General features: G+C 38.5%; 1 protein-coding gene across 2 annotated transcripts in view; it reads left to right on the forward strand.

Annotated features, from left to right (window-relative positions):
• CHCHD3 (coiled-coil-helix-coiled-coil-helix domain containing 3) overlaps positions 1-19,219 on the forward strand; it is a 177,563-nt gene that overhangs the window by 130,789 nt on the left and 27,555 nt on the right. For both annotated transcript variants that reach the window (XM_075208547.1, XM_075208548.1), the window contains one exon: positions 12,009-12,079. In XM_075208547.1, coding sequence (XP_075064648.1) covers positions 12,009-12,079 — 71 coding nt within the window. The remainder of the gene's footprint in view (positions 1-12,008; positions 12,080-19,219) is intronic.

Here is a 19,219-nt window from a genome sequence, read left to right on the forward strand (position 1 = left end):
GCTACCTATTATATTATAAATGTTTTAAAGCAGGTTGGAAGCCAGGCTAATATATATGCCATAGATTAAGCAGGTTCCTAGCATGTACAATGCAGTTTTGTGCTTATTTAACTCTACAGTCTCTACATTTAAGCATCTCGCAAGGAATCCTTTTACCACACAAGTCAAATTTAAAGGTAGCAGTGATTCAACCTCATGAGCAAGTAAACCCACTACAGACATTGTGTGTGTGTGTGTGTGTGTTTGTACACTTTCCGTCAAGATGACACCAGGCAACCTATCACTGGCTAGACACTGGTCACTGTTCTGCCTCAGTCACCATGCTTAGTAACACACAACAGGTTTTTATACTTGAGACCCCTCCCACATCCTTAGCTTGATGCACAGGCGACACTCCCACCTTTCCCTTAGAAGGAAGTCTCCTCAGGTGCTCTGTAATTCTTTTTTGCTACAGACACTCCCTGTCAGCTCTGCTGTTAGCTATGGAAAAGCCACTTTCAAAGCATGTAAGTTAAATCACACCTTATGCTTTTACTTTGTCACATATGTCTTATACCTGCTCACCTAACCTAGGTGCACTGCTATACCTGTATGTACCCCAGTCTGCAGCCTTTACCTGCAGACTGTCAGCTGAAAAACCGATTCCTCTCTTAGAGGCTCATGGCAAACCATTCACTTTGAAAAAAATAAAAAAAAATACATAGTGTGTGCATAGTGAAAAATGTGTAGGTGCTAACAATTATCATTTTTAAGTGAGCAAAAAAATTTTGTATAGTATAAAATGGTGGAGTGACTAAAAATATTTCAAAGTGAATAGATACATCCAAAACCTGAGTGGACTTATACTAGATTGAAAAGTATTAGCTTTCCTGAAACAAAAGGGTGTTCTCAGATCTTGTCATAGATACACATACATCACATACATCAGCACAAAGTATAAACATTTATCTGGAAAGGACTCTTGGAACAAAGAGATTGAACCCTAAGCATCCTTTCTGCCTGATAAATGCACAAGGAATAAGCATAGGTTTCCAGGAGATCTGTCCAGTAAGGCAAGTTGACAACTGTAAGATCACCCTGCGTTTAGTCCTCAAGACCCCTTCAGGGAAAGCCACATGAAAACCAGGGTTGTGAAAAAGACCCATAGTATACATTAATACATAGTTGTGTAATATAATATTTGTATAAAATTACTTTAAAGGTGGAGTTCTCCTTTTAACATGGATCACCTTAATATTGCATGTTTTCTAGATTGCTTCACAGGATCAGAGGTGAAATATTAGGTAGCCACTCATTCACTATTTAATACACATTTGCTATGTATAGGAGAGCTTTAAACAATTTTGAATTTGTGAGGATAGGTTTAAAAATCAATGCAGTTAGATGTCTATTTTTACAGTTCAATTGATTGCTTTCTTACTGCTTTTAAGTGGTCTGCTTAATGCAGTAATCTTTCATATTAAGCACTCATGCAACATTTTAATACTATAGTTGCCCAATGCACACACCCCCTTCTTTTGTAATCACCAGGGGAAATTCTGTATTCATAAGGTGTCTAATGTTTCCTGCTGTCACTTTGAGTGATATTTTTTAAACATTTTTCTCTTTATTTAGTTATTTATTTGCAATACTTCTTCCTTCCCTGAGCCCCAAATAACAGAGATCCAGGGAAAAGCTGTGTCAGAATTTGATTTGTCTCTGTATCCTATTGTAATGACTGCTCTATATAGAAATGCAGTGTGCAAAAATCTGATGGTGTGCAAGTGGCCAATGTATGGTGGATGTACTAGGATTCATTTACAACTTATGGTTACACATTTCCAGAAAAGGTGAAGGATTCTTCATGTTTATTGTAGATTTGAAAAATAAACTAATGTTATTTTTAAAGCCTGATGTGACACAACATTTTTGTTGGTTTTAAATTTAAACACCATAATAAAAAAAGTACATAGTTTTTATGTAGTCAAAACTGAGAGTTTTATAATATTTCATTCTAAATTTTTTTCAGCCTTACAAATGTGGTTTTTTTGACGCTTGTATAGTGTCAAATAGCAGTGAATAGGAAATGCCATGTTTCTGTCAAATGAGAGCTGGATTATTGGTCAAAAGCATTACAATTCTCTTTAAAACAGGATTATGATCTCTTGTTAGTATCAGTATGTAGAACTTATGTGAATTCAACTGTGTATTTATATTTTTTTATATGTATAAAGCACTGACATGTTACGCATCACTGTACATTGAGGGGATCATTACACAAACAAATTACACACAATGACATGAAACTGAAGATAAAGATGGCTGTGCCTAAATGAGCAATCTAAATGATGTGGGGAATACATGACACATATGGTAAAATAATAATGATGGTAGCTGCTGGTGTAGAAAGTGTACGTGTTTGAACATATGTGGATTTGCAAAAAAAACAACAACTTGTTGGAAACAGATATGTAGAGGTAGATGTCATTTGTAATTTACCAACATTTGAAAGGAACTGGATACTTTTTCAGGACACTGCATATTAACAAACATGCAACTAAGAACCTTGGTTTTACTATTTTCTTAAATTCAGGTTTTTGTGTATTCATCACACTCATTGTTAAACAAACTGAATTTATGGTGCAGTGTACTGGTTTGTTTGTCAGTTTGTATAATTTTATTGCATGCTTCTTAATTGACCATTTACTGCATGCAAATATAAAAATCTACTTTTTCCATGAACTATTTAAAGGACCAATTGTAGAACATATTTCAGTTAATATGTCTGCTCAAAAAGCTGTCAGTTTTCAGTTCCAAAGATGTACTTTGTGTTATCTGAATTACATCCTTTCTAGTATTGTATTGCTTCTGTGATAAGTATGAAATAAAGAGCTTATGAAAATAAACTTGAAAGACCTTAAACTCTGTCTATCATTGAAACTAAAATGAATATGGGTTTGTGTATTCTGTTAATAGCATCCTTGTTGTGACGACTAGCCTTCCTTGTGCGTCATAGATTTTGTTGACATTTTCATATTTTATTGCAGTTCTATGGTTTAGGTAAAATGTGTCCATATTTATTAAATGTGACTTGTATTTTAAAAGCAAAAGGAAGGTACATGTTTACATTGCTTCCATCCAGATTAGAACACTACAATGCAGAAAACATCTGTGGGATTTGGCACTGTTTATAGATGTGAAATTTCAAAAAGTAAATTTTGAGCATAACTTTTATCTGCAACATTTGTTGCACATTATTACATAAATATGTACTAGATACATTTCTGGTTACCATAATCCTGGATAAAAAATTTGTACATCATTAATACATAATACCAGCCTATAAGTTCATGATCAAGATTTTTTTAAATACAGTACTTAGCGTGTGACAATATAGAATAGTAACAGCATTGACCAGATTATGATAATTTTGTATCGTCTTGAAAAATGAGGGAGAACATTTAGTTTATTTTAATTAATTTTAAATGGTATCAGAAAAAAAATAATATATGGTGTTGTCTTACATTAAGAGAAATGTCTCATACAGTAAAAGGTTAACCATTTTTGTGACAGGGCATTTTCAATTCTACAAGTATTGTAACTTTTGCATTATGCATTATTTGTTTGGCAGGCCAGTTACCATCATTTATTCATGATTTGTCTACTTCCTATAATATGCGAAATTCCGGTATAACTGTTGTGCTTCAATTTATCTTCTGTCTTATGCGTTTAGAACTCGCTGTGAATGAACCCCTTGATTGTAATGTGACAATGGAGTGTAAATAGCAACACGTTTAATATGTGGTTTTGTAAGTAGTTGTTAAGTTTTCAGTCATATCCTTTTGGATTACTATGATTTGTTAACTGAAATTGTCCGGTTAGCTTGGTCATCAAGTTTTCAAATTTGTGCCCTTCGATTATCATACATACAAACATATTTGCTGCAAACTGCTATTGGATTATAATGACTATGAACATATTGATATTCTCTTAGTTTCATTGCTTCATATTTACTGGCACAGGTTCAAACTGGTGGGTAAGAAATAAATTGTGATTATTATCACAAACCTCTGATAAACGATATGTCTTAGGTTTTGATTGTTTTTGTTATGAAGTTAATACAAATATAATAAAAAAGTTGAATAGTAAAGCTAAAATACTGTGTTATTGTTAAAACACAAAATGTTAAAAAATAATAAGTATCGATCCTTGTAACGTTGTGTTCACCTTTTATTGATCAGTAAAGATAAATCACAGTCTAAATAAGATTCTAGAAATGTTTGGGCATTGTGGGGACTGTGACTTGATAGAAGGCTATTCATCATTTGAAAGGAAGGCCTGTCTGCTAGCATTCAACAGTCTGCTGTTTCTTCTCATGCCTATTGATAAAGTAAAGGCATATTTAAAACATAGAGGTTAACATTTAGGAAAAATGTTCCACAGGTGACTGCAGAAAAAGGCTGTTTTGCCCATTGCAACAAGATTCTGTATTTTTTTTGGGGGGCAAATGAAAGCAAATAGCAGGTTGCTGTGGGTTATGGCACCCACTGTAAATCTGCTTTCATAAATATCCCTGCTGCATTAAAAGAGGATTCCAGTCAAATTAAAGTAGAACTGCGTAAGCCAGCCGATTGGCTTCACTACCATCCATCTACTGCTTACTCTACAAAGCTTTCCAGACTGGTAGCCTTGAAAATGCATTCCATATAGATGGAGGTACCTCCCCAATTGGTTCTTATGGTTGTGGTAATCATTGAAAATAAATATTCTTACTTGAGTGTTAAGATGCCTAGTTGACAAGCAGAATTAATAGTTTTAGTAGCACTTTTTTAAATATGTACTTATTTTGAGGGATGATGAGTTTGATTCAGACGATCAAGTTTCTATTTTCTCCTCATGTTTGTGGCGATTCCTCCCACAGTCTGAAAACACAGTAATTTGGCTGCTAACAAAATGGACCCTATTGTCTTTGTTTATTGGGTGTTTGTGTGTTAAGAGAAATTAGACTGTAGGCTTTAATGGGACAGGATCTGAAGTGAATGTTTCAATATTCTTTGTACTGCACTGTGTAATATTGTGACACTATATAAATAAATGATAATGTCACAAACACGAGAGTTCCCCACAACTACCCTTGCTCAAGTGACTCCAGCGACTCTTCACACTCCACGTAGACTTTGTTGTCAACCGTGGCACACTAAAGTAAAACAAATTATACAAAAACTTTCTCACATCACAACCGAACATCACTGACGTAAATCTTGTAACTCTAATAATTTTAGCACATATACAGCTATCTATCACTCCTATCGAAATGCTTCTGACACTGATAAACAAACATACTTCCAATCTCTCATCTATGCTCAGTCTTCTAACCCCAAACACCTTTTTTACACATTTAAATCTCTTCTACATCCTCCCACGCCAAACCCTCTGACTACCATCACTGCCCAGGATCTTGTTTCTTATTTCAAGGACAGGATTGATAAGATCCGACTTGAAATGGTATCATCTTTCTCGACTAGCAATCGGCTCAATTTCTTCCCAGCACCCTCTCTTCATTTGATCCCACAAATGAAGAGGAAGTTTCTACTCTCTTGTTATCTTCCTACTTTACCTTCTGTTCTCTCAAATCCATACCCTCACAAATTGGTAGGTCCATGTCTCCTGTGCTCATTCCACCTCTAACTCAAATCTGTAATCTATCTCTCTACTGGTATTTTTCCATCACTATTCAAACACGCAGTGATTACTCCTATTCTGTAAAAAAAATTGACCGCCCCATCTCTCAGCTCCTATGCCACTCCAAACTTCTTGAGAGAATTGCCTACACTCATCTCACATGCTTTCTTTCTTCAAACAACCTATTGGATCCTCTTCAGTTAGGCTTTTGCTCTCAACATTCCACAGAGACTGTGCTGGCCAACAGCTTAAATTAAAGGCCATTACTCTCTACTATTTCTCATGGATCTCTGCTGCATTTGCACTGTTGATCACTCTCTCCCCATACAAATGCTACAATCACTAGTTCTTAAAGACTCTGTCCTATCCTGGTTCTCATCCTACCTATCTAATCACTCTTTCAGTGTTAATATCTCTGGAACAACTTCCACTACGCTTCCTTTATTAGTTGGAGTACCATAAGGCTCAGTCCTATGTCCTCTGCTATTCTCTGTCTACACCAATTCTCTTAGAAAACTTAATAAGCTCCTTTGGATTTCAGTATCATCTCTATGCAGATGATGCACAAATGTATCTATCCTCTCCTGATCTCTCACCATCTAAGTTGTCTTGCGTTACTGACTGTCTTTCTGCCATTTCGTCTTGGATGTCCTTTCGCCAACTCAAACTCAATCTTTCAAAAACAGAATTAATAATAATATTCCCACCCACCAATAAAAGCTTCCTGCCTGACATTTCTATTTCTGTTGACAACAAAACTGTAAATCCCACCCGCAAGCTTTGTCCCCCACATCAACTCTATAATTACATCATGCTGCATACATTTAAAAACATTTTAGATGTACAAAACACACACACATTTCACACAAGACACCTCAAGTACCTTAATTCATGCACTCGTCATCTTCCGCATTGACTATTGCAATTCCCTCTTTACTGGTCTTCCCAAAATCAAACTTGATTCTTCCTTTGCTGAACCACTCTGTCAGTCTCTACATTGGTTGCCTGTTTTTCAAGGAATCCAATATAAAATTCTTCTACTAACATTCAAGACCATCAACAAAATTACACCAACATGCATCTCCTCACTTGTCTCAAAACATCTCCCAACTCAGCACCTCCGTTCTGCAGAAGATCTGCATCTCTTATTACAGCATCCCCTTCTCGGTTGCAGGACTTTTTTCGGGCTGCACCCATTTTGTGGAATTCACTCCCTCGCACAATAAGACTTTTCTCTAGTCTTCAAGCGGTCTCTGAAAACCCACCTCTTCAGACAAGCTTATAATATTCCTTAACCAGCCTCTTAATCTCTCTAGGTTACCCAATTTCCACCCTTTGCACAGCTAACGCAATAAAACAGCCCTCTGACCAACATAGTTGTGTAATTGAACATACAGCCCACTAAAAACTTTTTAACCTTTTGCATTCTAGCTGGACCAATATGATGTAGCACATACCCTTGTGTATCAAATCATTGTCCCATATGTATTACCTAGTATTGTTTTATTACTGTTTGTTCCCAATTGTAAAGCTTGCACTATATAAATAAATGTTGATGGTAGTGTTGAATAGAATTGAATATAAGATTTTGGTAATCAAATGTTGGGAGCTAACAATTTTGAAAGGTAAATGTGTGTGCTACTGCCAAGTAATATCTTTGGGTGTTACTATACACAGATGTGACTATCATAATAAATTCCATTGCACATCATATTAACATAGCAGACCATACTTAACAATTACCAGCTGGAACTCTGATTCTCTTGACCACCTTCCATGGCAGCATATACCATTAAACATAGGCATGATTACATATTGGTGTTCATTTACTTCCCCCTTCCCTATTATACTGCTAACTACAGGGCCACTGAGCCTGGTGAGAGATTACAGAGAACTCCTTGACTTCCCTCAAATGTATGGGTGACCCACGCAAATGGATAGCACTCTGGCTTTGTCTCAGTGTTAAATTAAAAGTAAAGACCAATAAGGCTAGCTAATGGAGAACAAACATAACCATCCATCACCACTTTTTCTTGCCCTGATAAGGCGGTCTCCTTCTACAATCGCACTCTTACCGCTGCACTTGACTCTGTCGCCCCGGCTGTCACCGTCAAGCTTCGTCGGTCCCCGCCACAACCGTGGCACACTAAACTTACCCGCTATCTTCAAATATGCTCCCGCAGTGCAGAACGGCTTTGGAGAAAGTCACGCACTCATGCTGACTTCCTCCACTTCAAGTTCATGCTTGCATCTTATAGTTCGGCCCTTTCCCTCTCTAAACAATCTTTCTTCAAAGCTCTCATTTCTTCCCAATCCTCTAACCCCCGTCGGCTTTTTGCCACCTTCAACTCCCTCCTCTCCCCTCCCCCTCTCCCACCCCCCACCACGCTCTCTGCTGTCGACTTTGCTACCCACTTCACCTCCAAGATTGAGTCTATACGTCATGACATCTCCCAGCAGTCCCTTCTTACACCACCCTCTCCCCCCTCCATGCCCATTCTGTCCCCCTTCTCACCCTCCTCTGCTGCTGCTATCTCCTTTCTCCCCTCCCCTCCGGCTAGCTCTCCCTCCTTCTCTTCCTTCACTCCGGTATCTGCAGATGAAGTCCATACCCTTCTCTCTTCCTCTCCCCCCTCCACTTACACACAGGACCCAATCCCCTCCCACCTTCTCCGCTCCCTCTCTCCCGAAGCTTGCTCCCACCTTGCACACCTCCTCAACCTCTCCCTCTCCTCTGGAATTTTCCCCTCCTCTTTTTAAACATGCTCTTATCTCCCCCATACTCAAGAAACTGTCCCTTGATCCCGCTTCTCTCTCTAATTACCGCCCTATTTCGCTTCTTCCTTTTGCCTGCAAACTCCTTGAACGGGTTGTCTACAATCGTCTCACCTCCTTTCTTTCCTCTCACTCACTACTTGACCCGCTTCAATCTGGTTTTCGCCCCCTCCACTCCACTGAAACTGCCCTCACTAAGGTCACTAATGACCTTCTCCTCGCTAAATCCAATAGACACTACTCCCTTCTTATCCTTCTTGACCTTTCTGCTGCCTTCGATACCGTTGACCACGCACTCCTTTTGCAAACTCTCAAATCTTTAGGCCTATGTAACACTGTCCTCTCCTGGTTTTCCTCTTACCTCACCAACCGCTCCTTCTCAGTCTCTACTCATGATTCTACATCACCCCCTCTTCCCCTACCCGTTGGCGTTCCTCAAGGCTCCGTTCTTGGCCCCCTGCTTTTCTCCCTCTACACCTCCTCCCTTGGTGTACTCATCCGCTCCTTTGGCCTCCAGTACCACCTCTATGCTGATGATACCCAAATCTATCTTTCATCCCCTGACCTCTCCCCTTCCCTTCTGTCTCGTGTCTCCTCCTGTCTCTCGGCCATCTCATCTTGGATGTCCCAACGCTTCCTTAAACTCAATATTTCCAAGACCGAGCTTATAGTCTTCCTCCCTGCCAGGACTCTCCCACCTCCCCCCCTCTCTATTTCTGTTAATAACACTACCCTCATTTCTGTCCCCCAACTCCGATGCCTTGGGGTCATCCTTGATCCCTCCCTCTCATTTAAGCCTCACATTCTGTCCCTCTCTAAATCCTGTTACTTCCACCTTTGGAATATATCTAAGATACGTCCCTTTCTCACCACGGAAGCCACGAAAACCCTTGATCACTCGCTTATTATCTCTCGCCTTGACTACTGTAACCTTCTTCTCTCTGGCCTACCTGTTTCTCGCCTTGACCCTCTTAAGTCTATCCTCAATGCTGCTGCCCGCCTCATTTTTCTCTCCCGTCGCTCTATCTCTGCGGTCTCCCTCCAACAGTCACTACATTGGCTCCCCATACCCTACAGAATTTAAACTCCTCACCCTCACCTTTAAAGCTCTTAGTCAATCTTCCCCTCTCTACATCTCCAATCTCATCTCTACCTACACTCCTACCCGCTCCCTCCGCTCTGCCTCTGACCGCCGCCTCACTACTTCACTGATCACCTCCTCTCACTCTCGTCTTCAGGACTTTGCCCGGGCTGCCCCCCTGCTGTGGAACGATCTTCCACGTTCCATCAGGTTAGCATCTACTCTCAAAGGCTTCAAGCGTGCCCTTAAGACTCATTATTTTATTCAAGTCTATCAGTCCTCCTAACTTTCTTGTCCTGGCTCTCTCCCCTAGTTAGTACCCCCATTTATGTGTCTCCCCCTCCGTCTAGGTTGTTAGCTCTCATGAGCAGGGCCCTCTTTCCTTGTGTGCTCCTTCTACAGTTCCTTCACCCTCTGTACCTCTTGGCCTGCTTCGCTAGCCCTGTTTTCCCTGTTTTATTAATCTTCGGCCTTCTTCTTGCTGATTTCTACTATCCCTTTCTCTATCTGTCAGATATAATCTGATTCGCTTTACCCTGTCACCTGTGTTTGTATGTATTTGTGTATCATGTTGTGTCTTGGTTCTGTTTTTTGTATATGTAATGTACGACGCTGCGGACCCTTTGTGGCGCCTTATAAGTCAAAGATAATAATAATAATAATAATGTCTAATATACCTAGGACCTGTATTGGCTGTATTGCCAGGCATTGTATGCATCTGTGTATGATTAAAATGTTTTACCTCCAATGTTTGACTTTGTAATTCCACACATTTGTTCGCTTCATTTTCCTCCCAAAACAAAACCTTCACCCTTGTTTCTTTTCTGTACCCCTGAATATTTAAAAACCTATAAAAATGTATTGAAAAGTAAATATAATTCCACTACTAAAAAAGTGAAAAAAAAAATATGATCCACTCCTCCCACACTTCCAAATATATTGTTTTGCTGTGGTGGTTTTTGTTTTTTTTTATGTTTGATTATATAAATATTGACACTATTCTGGTACAACTAAGCAGTTACATTAGAAGGTGGACAATTCATACCATGACACCCCCTCTCCATATGTTTTTATGTGAGATATTGTATTCACTTGCAATAATGTTTGTTTGTGGGGGGTTTTGATTGTATCATTATTGTCAGAATTGCGTTGTTTGACACCAAATTTCAGCAATGTATTCCTAAATTCTTAAAAAAATATCTATTTCTCTGCACTGCAGAATTTTTTGGGAAAATGTAATGATGGGGAAAGCAGTGCAGTGATTTGTAATTTTAGTTTCTTGTTTTGGATTTTTTTTTTTTTTTTCTTTCTGTTTGAGGGCTTTGCTGGGCACCTGTGTTAGAGTTTACTCAAGGAGGTACCTGTTTTTAAAATCCATATTCGTAATAAGTACTTAATTTAATTTGTTGCACATATTACACTAACAATCAGGAGGAAGTATAATGTATTGTTGCCTTTATTTTACAATACAAGGTGGTCCATAAGTGTGGAAACACTCTTTTAAAATGGATATGAGTAAGGAAATATTAATACAGTGTCTACTGCTATGATCTGGGTGTGGTGGAAAACTTTAAAACTTTTTGTTAGTGCCATTGTCATTAACCTGCAAAAGAAATCTCAGTTAAAACTCGAGAATGAATAAAGTTATGTTAAAACATTTGTTTTTTATTATGAAATTCTGCATCTGTTTGATATGTCACATGGCTACCATCCCGTTTAAAAAATTAGTTGCATCCAAGGTGGTGAACTTCAAAATGACCCCCATTTTGGCCACATACCCTAAAAAGTTTTCCATCACACCCAGATAATATCAGTAGACACTGGATTAATATTTCCTTACTCCTATCCGTTTTAAAAGGGTGTTTCCAAACTTATGGACCACCTTGTATTATAACTTTACACAAGATATGAAATTCCGTACAAATGGAGTACCAATGGTTAGCTGAACTTTTCCTGAATAAAATATATATATATATTTACACTTATTATAATTCAAGTTAACATCTTCTAAAAAAAAGCAATGACTGGTGCTTCTGAGATTTTTGGTGACATACAAATTTAGAATGCTTCCTCAGTAGTAATGAAGTCCTGCTTTTGGTGAAAGTGTTTGCTGCCCTCTTTCTTCTGTGAGCAATGTTTGTACTCAAGTCCTTGAAATCATGCTGAGCATTTACCATTACACAAAACACATAATAAATGTAGTATTTTAGAACCACCGCTCCTTTTTCAGACATTCAGATTGCTAACAGCTAACCTGGCTTTGTTATCCCTCGTAAATGAGTCCCTGAACCAGGAACTGTTGGAAAGGTTACAAATTAAAAAGGGACAACCCAGTTACAAATTAATTTAACTTTATTTTCCTGTTGCAGTTAACTTTGTGGCAGTTGTTGTTCCTTATGGACAACCACCATAAGAAGATTTTGCCTTTTAAAGTTGTTAAAAATGATTGGAAGTAATGTTTTAATTCTTGGTTTTGTTTTTCTTTTCACAGAGTGCTCAGTTTTATAAAGTAACCACCGAGGAGTACCAGACAGCTGCAACCAATGTGGAGGCAAGATTCAAGTAAGACCATTCATTTGTGTATGAAAATGCTGACTTGACTTGTGCACTTTGTCAGCGATGTGCATATAATAAAATATGGTTCTCAACATTTTTTGTTTTTAAGACCCTCACTGACACATCTTACAGATTTATAATTTTATACCACAACATTTGTAGAATATAAAAAAGCTAAACCATAATTATGAACAGTTTTTTATATTAATTTAACAGTCACAAGCTTGACACCTATTTTATGTTTCAATTTAAAATATAGTTCATCTAACTTCCCATTGCATAATTTGAACTTCTTTTAAGACATTTCTCCTGCAACTGCAAGATTATGTTGACAGAGTCAAGGCCTATTAAGGCAACTGACAAATGTACCCTGATTTGGAATCTGTGTACTACAGGGTTGACCAAACATTTACGGTTGGGGCTACACTATGCGTACCTATCTGTTAATGGGGCACTAGCTTTATTTGTGCTATGTCAGGCAAGATGGTCGTGACCTTCGATGGCTGGAATCTGGAGGACTTGGGCAATCTGATAGATATAGTAGAGAGTACAATTAGGCAAGCACAAAAACTGTGAGATGTAGCTCTGATCACGCTGGACATGCCGCATACAGAAGTTTGTTAAACATAGCAAAGGTAAAGTAACAAAGGATAAATCAGGAAATTCACAGAAACGTGAGACTAAGGGAAAGTCTGGCAAAGATGGCTGCCAAAGGATATCCTTCTAATAGTGAAAAAAGGAAACAAGATGATTTCTAGCAAGAGAGTATATGCAGTTTTAAATAAGGACAAAACCATCCAGCAGAGTCTACACTGGTGGTCAGGATACAAAGTGCAGGCTGTGGAACATACTGATCAGGTTTAGGATTGCTGGATTCTCACAATTTGTACATCCCAGATAAACTCTTGTTCACATAAGCAGATTAGTAGAATTTTCAATAGAATCCTCATGCTGTATTGCCATTGGAGTGATGATGCAAGGAAAGCATGGAGTAAATGTTGAAGGCAGGCGATTCACTGACTTTGCAGACATATATGTGCTGTTCACGTGGGCAGCAGTTTGAAAATGTAGCTAACCAGTGCTTCTGAATGAGTTCAGAGACATTATCATTGAACATGCCCAAATTACTGTTATGTATTAAAGTACTGGCATATTCTTCAAATTTCAGTCAGCAAACATATAAAGATGGTACTATGGATTGTATGAGTCATTAGACTGCAGATTGCTGCCCTGATCGTTCAGTGTGAGTTGAGTTAATAACCCTAATCTGAGCTCGTTGCAAATGCCTGACACTGCCAGTGAGGGCTTGGTTGTTAGCAACAGTATCCCTATATTGAACAATCAGTGATGGGGAGTTCTGAGAAATGTAGGTCACATCCATAATGGGTATCGGACTGATTCACGAATATTACAGTATGTTCTTGTAATTAAGCTCTGTGCTTCTTCACACACACATATATATATATATATATATATATATATATATATATATATATATATATATATATATATATATATAGAGAGAAAGAGAGAGAGATCTATATATATCTGACCAGGCTATATTTTATTGTTGTACTCACTTTAGAGAATGTTATGGTCCGTTATGATGTATTAGAAACTTTCTATTGGATTCTTGACTATAGGCAGCTCAACTCTACTCTCTACTCTGTAGATTGTACTTGCTTAAAATTCCTCAACTACTTTTATCAAATAGCATCTCCACTGTTTGTCCAAGTTTCCATAAATCTTGCTTCCAACACTCCTGGACTCCTTGTGGTGGCCCTGTATTACTTAAATACCGTATATACTCGAGTATAAGTCGACCCGAATATAAGCCGAGGCACCTAATTTTACTACATAAAACTGGGAAAACTTATTGACTCGAGTATAAGCCTAGGGTGGAAAAGAGCGCTAATTTAAAAACCTAAATAAAAATGATAGGTTCAATCTATGAAATCATTTTTAGCTAGATGACAAGGAACATTCATAAATGATTATAAAATCAGAGAGAGAGAGAGTCAGAAAATATATAAGGATATTATGCCTTCTCTCAACAAGCATGCAAGTTCTTCTAAGCAACTGACTGAGGACTTCAAAACAATGGTAACTCAGAGTTACAAGGCAGAGAAAAGCTATACAAATATAGCAAAATGCTTCCAGTTAGGAATTTACCCTGTCAGAACCATCATTAAGAAGTAGAAGAGGTACTGGTGCTGTTTAAATCAAGGCAAAACCTGGAGACCCAGAAGATGTAATCGAACGGCTTGTAAATCCACCCCGCAGTGGAACGCATATGCGTTCCAACAACAGGAAGTTCGGCATTTGGAACGCAAGTTTGCGTTCCAAATGCCGAACTTCCTGTGTTGGAACGCATATGCAGAAGTTGAAGCCGAGGGACCGGACACCGGGTAAGTTCACCCGTGTATAAGCCGAGTGCCCTTTTTCAGCATACAAAAGTATGCTGAAAAACTCGGCTTATACACGAGTATATACGGTATACTATATATAAATAAGCACATATTTTTCTGTGTAAATGTAATTATTTCATTGTTTCTAGGAATTTCAAATGAAAGAAACAATGGCATCACTTTTTGTTTTCTTAAAAGAGTTAAAGATTAAAATCTTGATAGACAAATAGATTTTTAGCGCCTTTGTCACTTTCATTATGTAATCAACATTTGAATTGTGTAAAATGCATTGAAAGAAGCTTATTACCTCTTTCTCTTAGCGCAAATGAGCTTGTGATTATGCACACAGTTGATAAATGCCTTATCTGTGCTTGGCCTCAAGAAACATTGATCAAATTCCCAATGATCAAATGCTTTATCTCTGTGAGGCACTAATTCACATTGATCATGTTCTAAATGATCAAGTTCAGTGGGCTCCTGCAAAGTGCAAATTGCATTAAAAGAACATTACTAAAACATGCTACTGGAATAATATTTCCAGGAGTTGCATTATAACCATTTTTATTAGATTATGAAGATGTCTCCTTCATAATGAAAAGTTTACACAAGAAGAAAAGAATGTGATATTACAGGAAGAACATGGCTTGGGGCAAGGATTTGGGCTTTTACAAACTAATTACATTTCTACATTTGTATTAGCTTTCTTCCCCTTTGTAATTAAAGGGATGGTAGCAGGAAACACAGCAGATGCTGAAGTAACATTGTATTCCCCACAGCCATCCAAGTCAAAGTATAATGGCTTTATTATTCTGCTATAATCACAGTAATTAAGCAACAGTTATTCTGTCTTTAAAGGTGTATTTTATGATTTAGTTGTTAGATTTTTCTTTTACCTTCCTGGGTATATATTTTCCAATAAAATAGATTGGATTTTGCTGTAACTGCAATGCTTTGGTAATAATAATATTAATAAGAGTCCAACATCCTCCAAATAGTAACAAAGTAACAATGATCAGTAATTTGTTCCCAAAATAAAATCCTAATCATGTCCTCCTTAGAAATACCCATGCCAGAGTCTATTGCAATATAGCCTCCTTTTGTTCTAAGCAGTGATAGCTTGGTGCTTCACTGTCCTGCATCCACTCAAGAGGAGTGTGTGTGACAGGCACATGAATTGGTGCATTTATGCACTGCGTTGTAGCCAGTGATATCAAACTACTTTTTTTACCTTTATCTTATAATTAGATCCACTTATTATTATTATTATTTTTATTATTATTATTTATTATTATTACACAGCCCTGAGAGGACTACTACTCCCCTTATCTTCTAGACATATTTGTATTCATTATTATTGTTGGGACTACTTCCCTTAACCTCTTCTATTTGAAGAGTAAGGGACACCTTTCTTCATTGCTGATATTATATAGGGACTTAGTGTAACTGTTTATCCTTGTCTTTTTATTATGATATATGCTGCTACCTTATCTTTTTCATTTTAACTCGAAGCAGAGTTTCATGTCCAGAGTTTTATTTCTTCTGATTCTTATCCATTTCATAGTGTCTTCTTAAAGGAACTTTAACCATTTTAGCATGTGTGTCTGTAGGACAAAATTTGAATACTGTCCACATTAAGTCCACACTTAAGTTTGAGTAGTTATATGTGAATATTGAGACATTTTAACATGATGCTGCTACAGTGGCGGATCCAGGGGGGGGGGGGGCGATCGCCCCCCTCTGTGCAGGTCCGTTCAGCAGTGACAGTGTGTTGCCCGGCTGCTCTGATTGTGTTTTAAACACAATCGGAGCAGTGGGGCAGCACACTGTAACTGCCGAGCGGACCTGCACATACTGTGCAGCCGCCGGCAGCCTTAGAAGTCGGAAAGGGGGCGGGGCCAAAATCGCCCCCCCTACATCGCCCCGGGTATAGCAATTTCCTAGATCCGCCCCTGTGCTGCTAAGACGGTCCTCTTTCTTTACTCCTTATTTGCGAAGTAAAGCTGGGTACACACTACAGAGAAATGACTGCAGATGCGATTTCTGTAACGATTTTACCAACGACTGAAAGTCCTGATGAGAATGCAAATTTATGTGTACACACCTACACGATTTACCTTCAGATCTGTGCTCTTTATCTGTCATAACCATCTGCTTAATAGATTGTGACTATGCATACTCGAGATCTGCCTACATTTGACCGCATCCCGCCAGAACATAGTAGGGATAATGGATGATTACAACTAGACCAAAAGCTCATACCATGACCACTGCTGTTTTTTGGAACATATAGTTGGGAGAAGCACCTTCAGAAAACAAACATCAGGTTTATGTTTTCCTCCAGTGCTGTTCGTGAGTGCATACACACTCCAGAATCTGCCCGTCATTGTTCCATAGTTGAAAGTGATTTTTAGTCTGTTTTATAAAATCAAATCAAACTATACAATGATTGTAGGAGCGCATATAATGTGATATCGGACCAAAGTCATTTGTCATGGATTGGCGCCATAATTGTTTGAAAAACCTGTAGTGTTACAGCTTTACTGTCCTTACAGTTTCTTAATAAACCACCATTTAATAAACATGCCAAGTGGCTTTTCTCTTTTTAACTGGAATGCATGTCAGCCATCACCAGTCATTAACTATTTGTTGTTAGGATTTCCAAAGTAAACCACTTTTAAATCTGCAACCAGGAAGACAAAATACAACTTTCCAAATGTTGTGGTTGCATTTGCGCCTTTTTTAACACAAGAGCAATGCCAGTGAGCAACCTTCTTTAAGGTGCTGTACTGGAAAATCTTCGCTATAATAATGGGATGTGGTAAAAGGGAAGAGAAGGTGATGGACCCTTGGCTTACAAATAGCATTTGGCCGGATATCTGGGCGTCCCCCCTCGGCCAGGTTTCTGATTAACGGTTCCCTCTCTGACTTGTTCTTCCTCTCCAATGGAACAAGACAGGGTTGCCCCTTATCACCCTGGTGGTTGCCCTTGTTATTGAGCCACTGGATGCGACAGTTAGGCAATCTGGCACTGTGCGCGAAGTTGGGGGTGGGGCCCCGAGAATTCCCTATTTGCTGATGATGTCCTTCTCTTCCTCACACCCCCAGATATCCTCACCACCCTTTTATTAGCTCACAGAGGCATATGGCACCCTGTCTGGCTATAGATTCATCTTTTCGAAATCTAAGCCCATGTTGCTTCATGCTCCCCCCCCCCCCCTCCCTTGCTGAAGGCCACTATCCAATGAACATTTGTATTGAATAGGCAAAAACACAGGATTAAACACCTCGGGATATATATTTCCTCTCACTATAACTGTTTCTACCCAGATAACTTCCCCTGACCAGAACACCAGAATTAAACAGGACCTCCTCACCTGGAAGAGATATATAATTTTGTGGCTGGGGAGGATTATCGCTTTCAAGATGAACTTGATTATTAAACTCCTCTACCTGTTGCAGGCCCTCCCCATTAAGGTACCCGATGCAGTATTTAGAGTGTCCTTAATTCCGTTTCATATCGGCCTGTTATTCAAGCACCCCTGGATCTTTCTCCTCTCCTGTCCTATGTCTGAAGAGAGAGCGTTATATCTAACAAATTGATATCTTCCATCTTTGCGGCTGCCAAATCCTTGATATCTAACCACAGGTAAAAGTGTTTAGATGCGGCCAGTCCACCTTTCAATATAGAACTGACACAATTTCTAGTGAATTTCTGTTTCCCCTCCATATAAGAGAGGTCAAAATTTTATATAATTGGTGTAACAGCTCTGGGGGAAATATGTAAGGAAGGGATCAAAAAAGGTACAACATTTTGTGGAGGAGTATCCTTTTGATGGGTGCGAATTGACCCAGCCACGAGACCATATAGTTAGCCCATGATTTAGAGAGTGATTCAAATTGTTTCTGAAGTTTCAAGTAGTTTCAATCTATTATACCAGCGGGATCTAAAGGGATATGTACTCTCAAATATTTCAAATAATTGGTTTGCCAGTTGTATTCGTATGCAAATTTAGTGCCTGTAATGGCTCCTGAACAATTTAAAAAGCTATGGCTTCAGTTTTATTAGTGTTCAGTTTGTAATATGAGGCTTCTGAGTGCTATTGGAGAAAACGACGAAGGGCATGTAGCTAGGTGTCCAGGCAGTGATAAAGAGCAGAACATCATCTGCAAATAAACAAGATTTAAGATGTGCTGTTCCAAACGTCTGTAACTGAGGCAGTGGTCTGGATTTTCTCTGTTAACTGCTTCATGGCCAGTGCGAATATTTGTGGGGACAGGAAACATCCTTGTCTGGTCCCATTTTATGTGTCAAGGTTTAAGGAAAAGGAACCCATTGTTTAAAATACGAGCTGAGGTGTTTTTGTACAGCATGAGGACAACAAGTAGAAAGAAGCCCTTAAATCAAAACCTGGTGAAGACCTTGGATAAAAACTTTCAATGTAGCCTGTTAAAGGCTTTTTCCGCATCCAAGGAAACCAATACTATTGATTCAGTTCTTGTGAAGATGTGTTCATCTACATTGAGCACTATCTTGTATTGTCTAGCTCTCTTTTGCCTAGCACAAATTCCACCTAATCTTGATTAATTAGAAGGGGGTGAATCGAATTACACATATTAACAATTATTCTGGCAAAATTTTTGATGTCAGAGTTTAACAAGACTATTGGACAATGGTTCTGAAACAGTCGAGTCCTCACCAGATTTTGGAATTGTAATTTTTTGGGCCTCTAACATTTTC

This window comes from Mixophyes fleayi, chromosome 4 (genome assembly GCF_038048845.1).
Source record: "Mixophyes fleayi isolate aMixFle1 chromosome 4, aMixFle1.hap1, whole genome shotgun sequence".
Lineage (NCBI taxonomy): Eukaryota > Metazoa > Chordata > Amphibia > Anura > Limnodynastidae > Mixophyes > Mixophyes fleayi.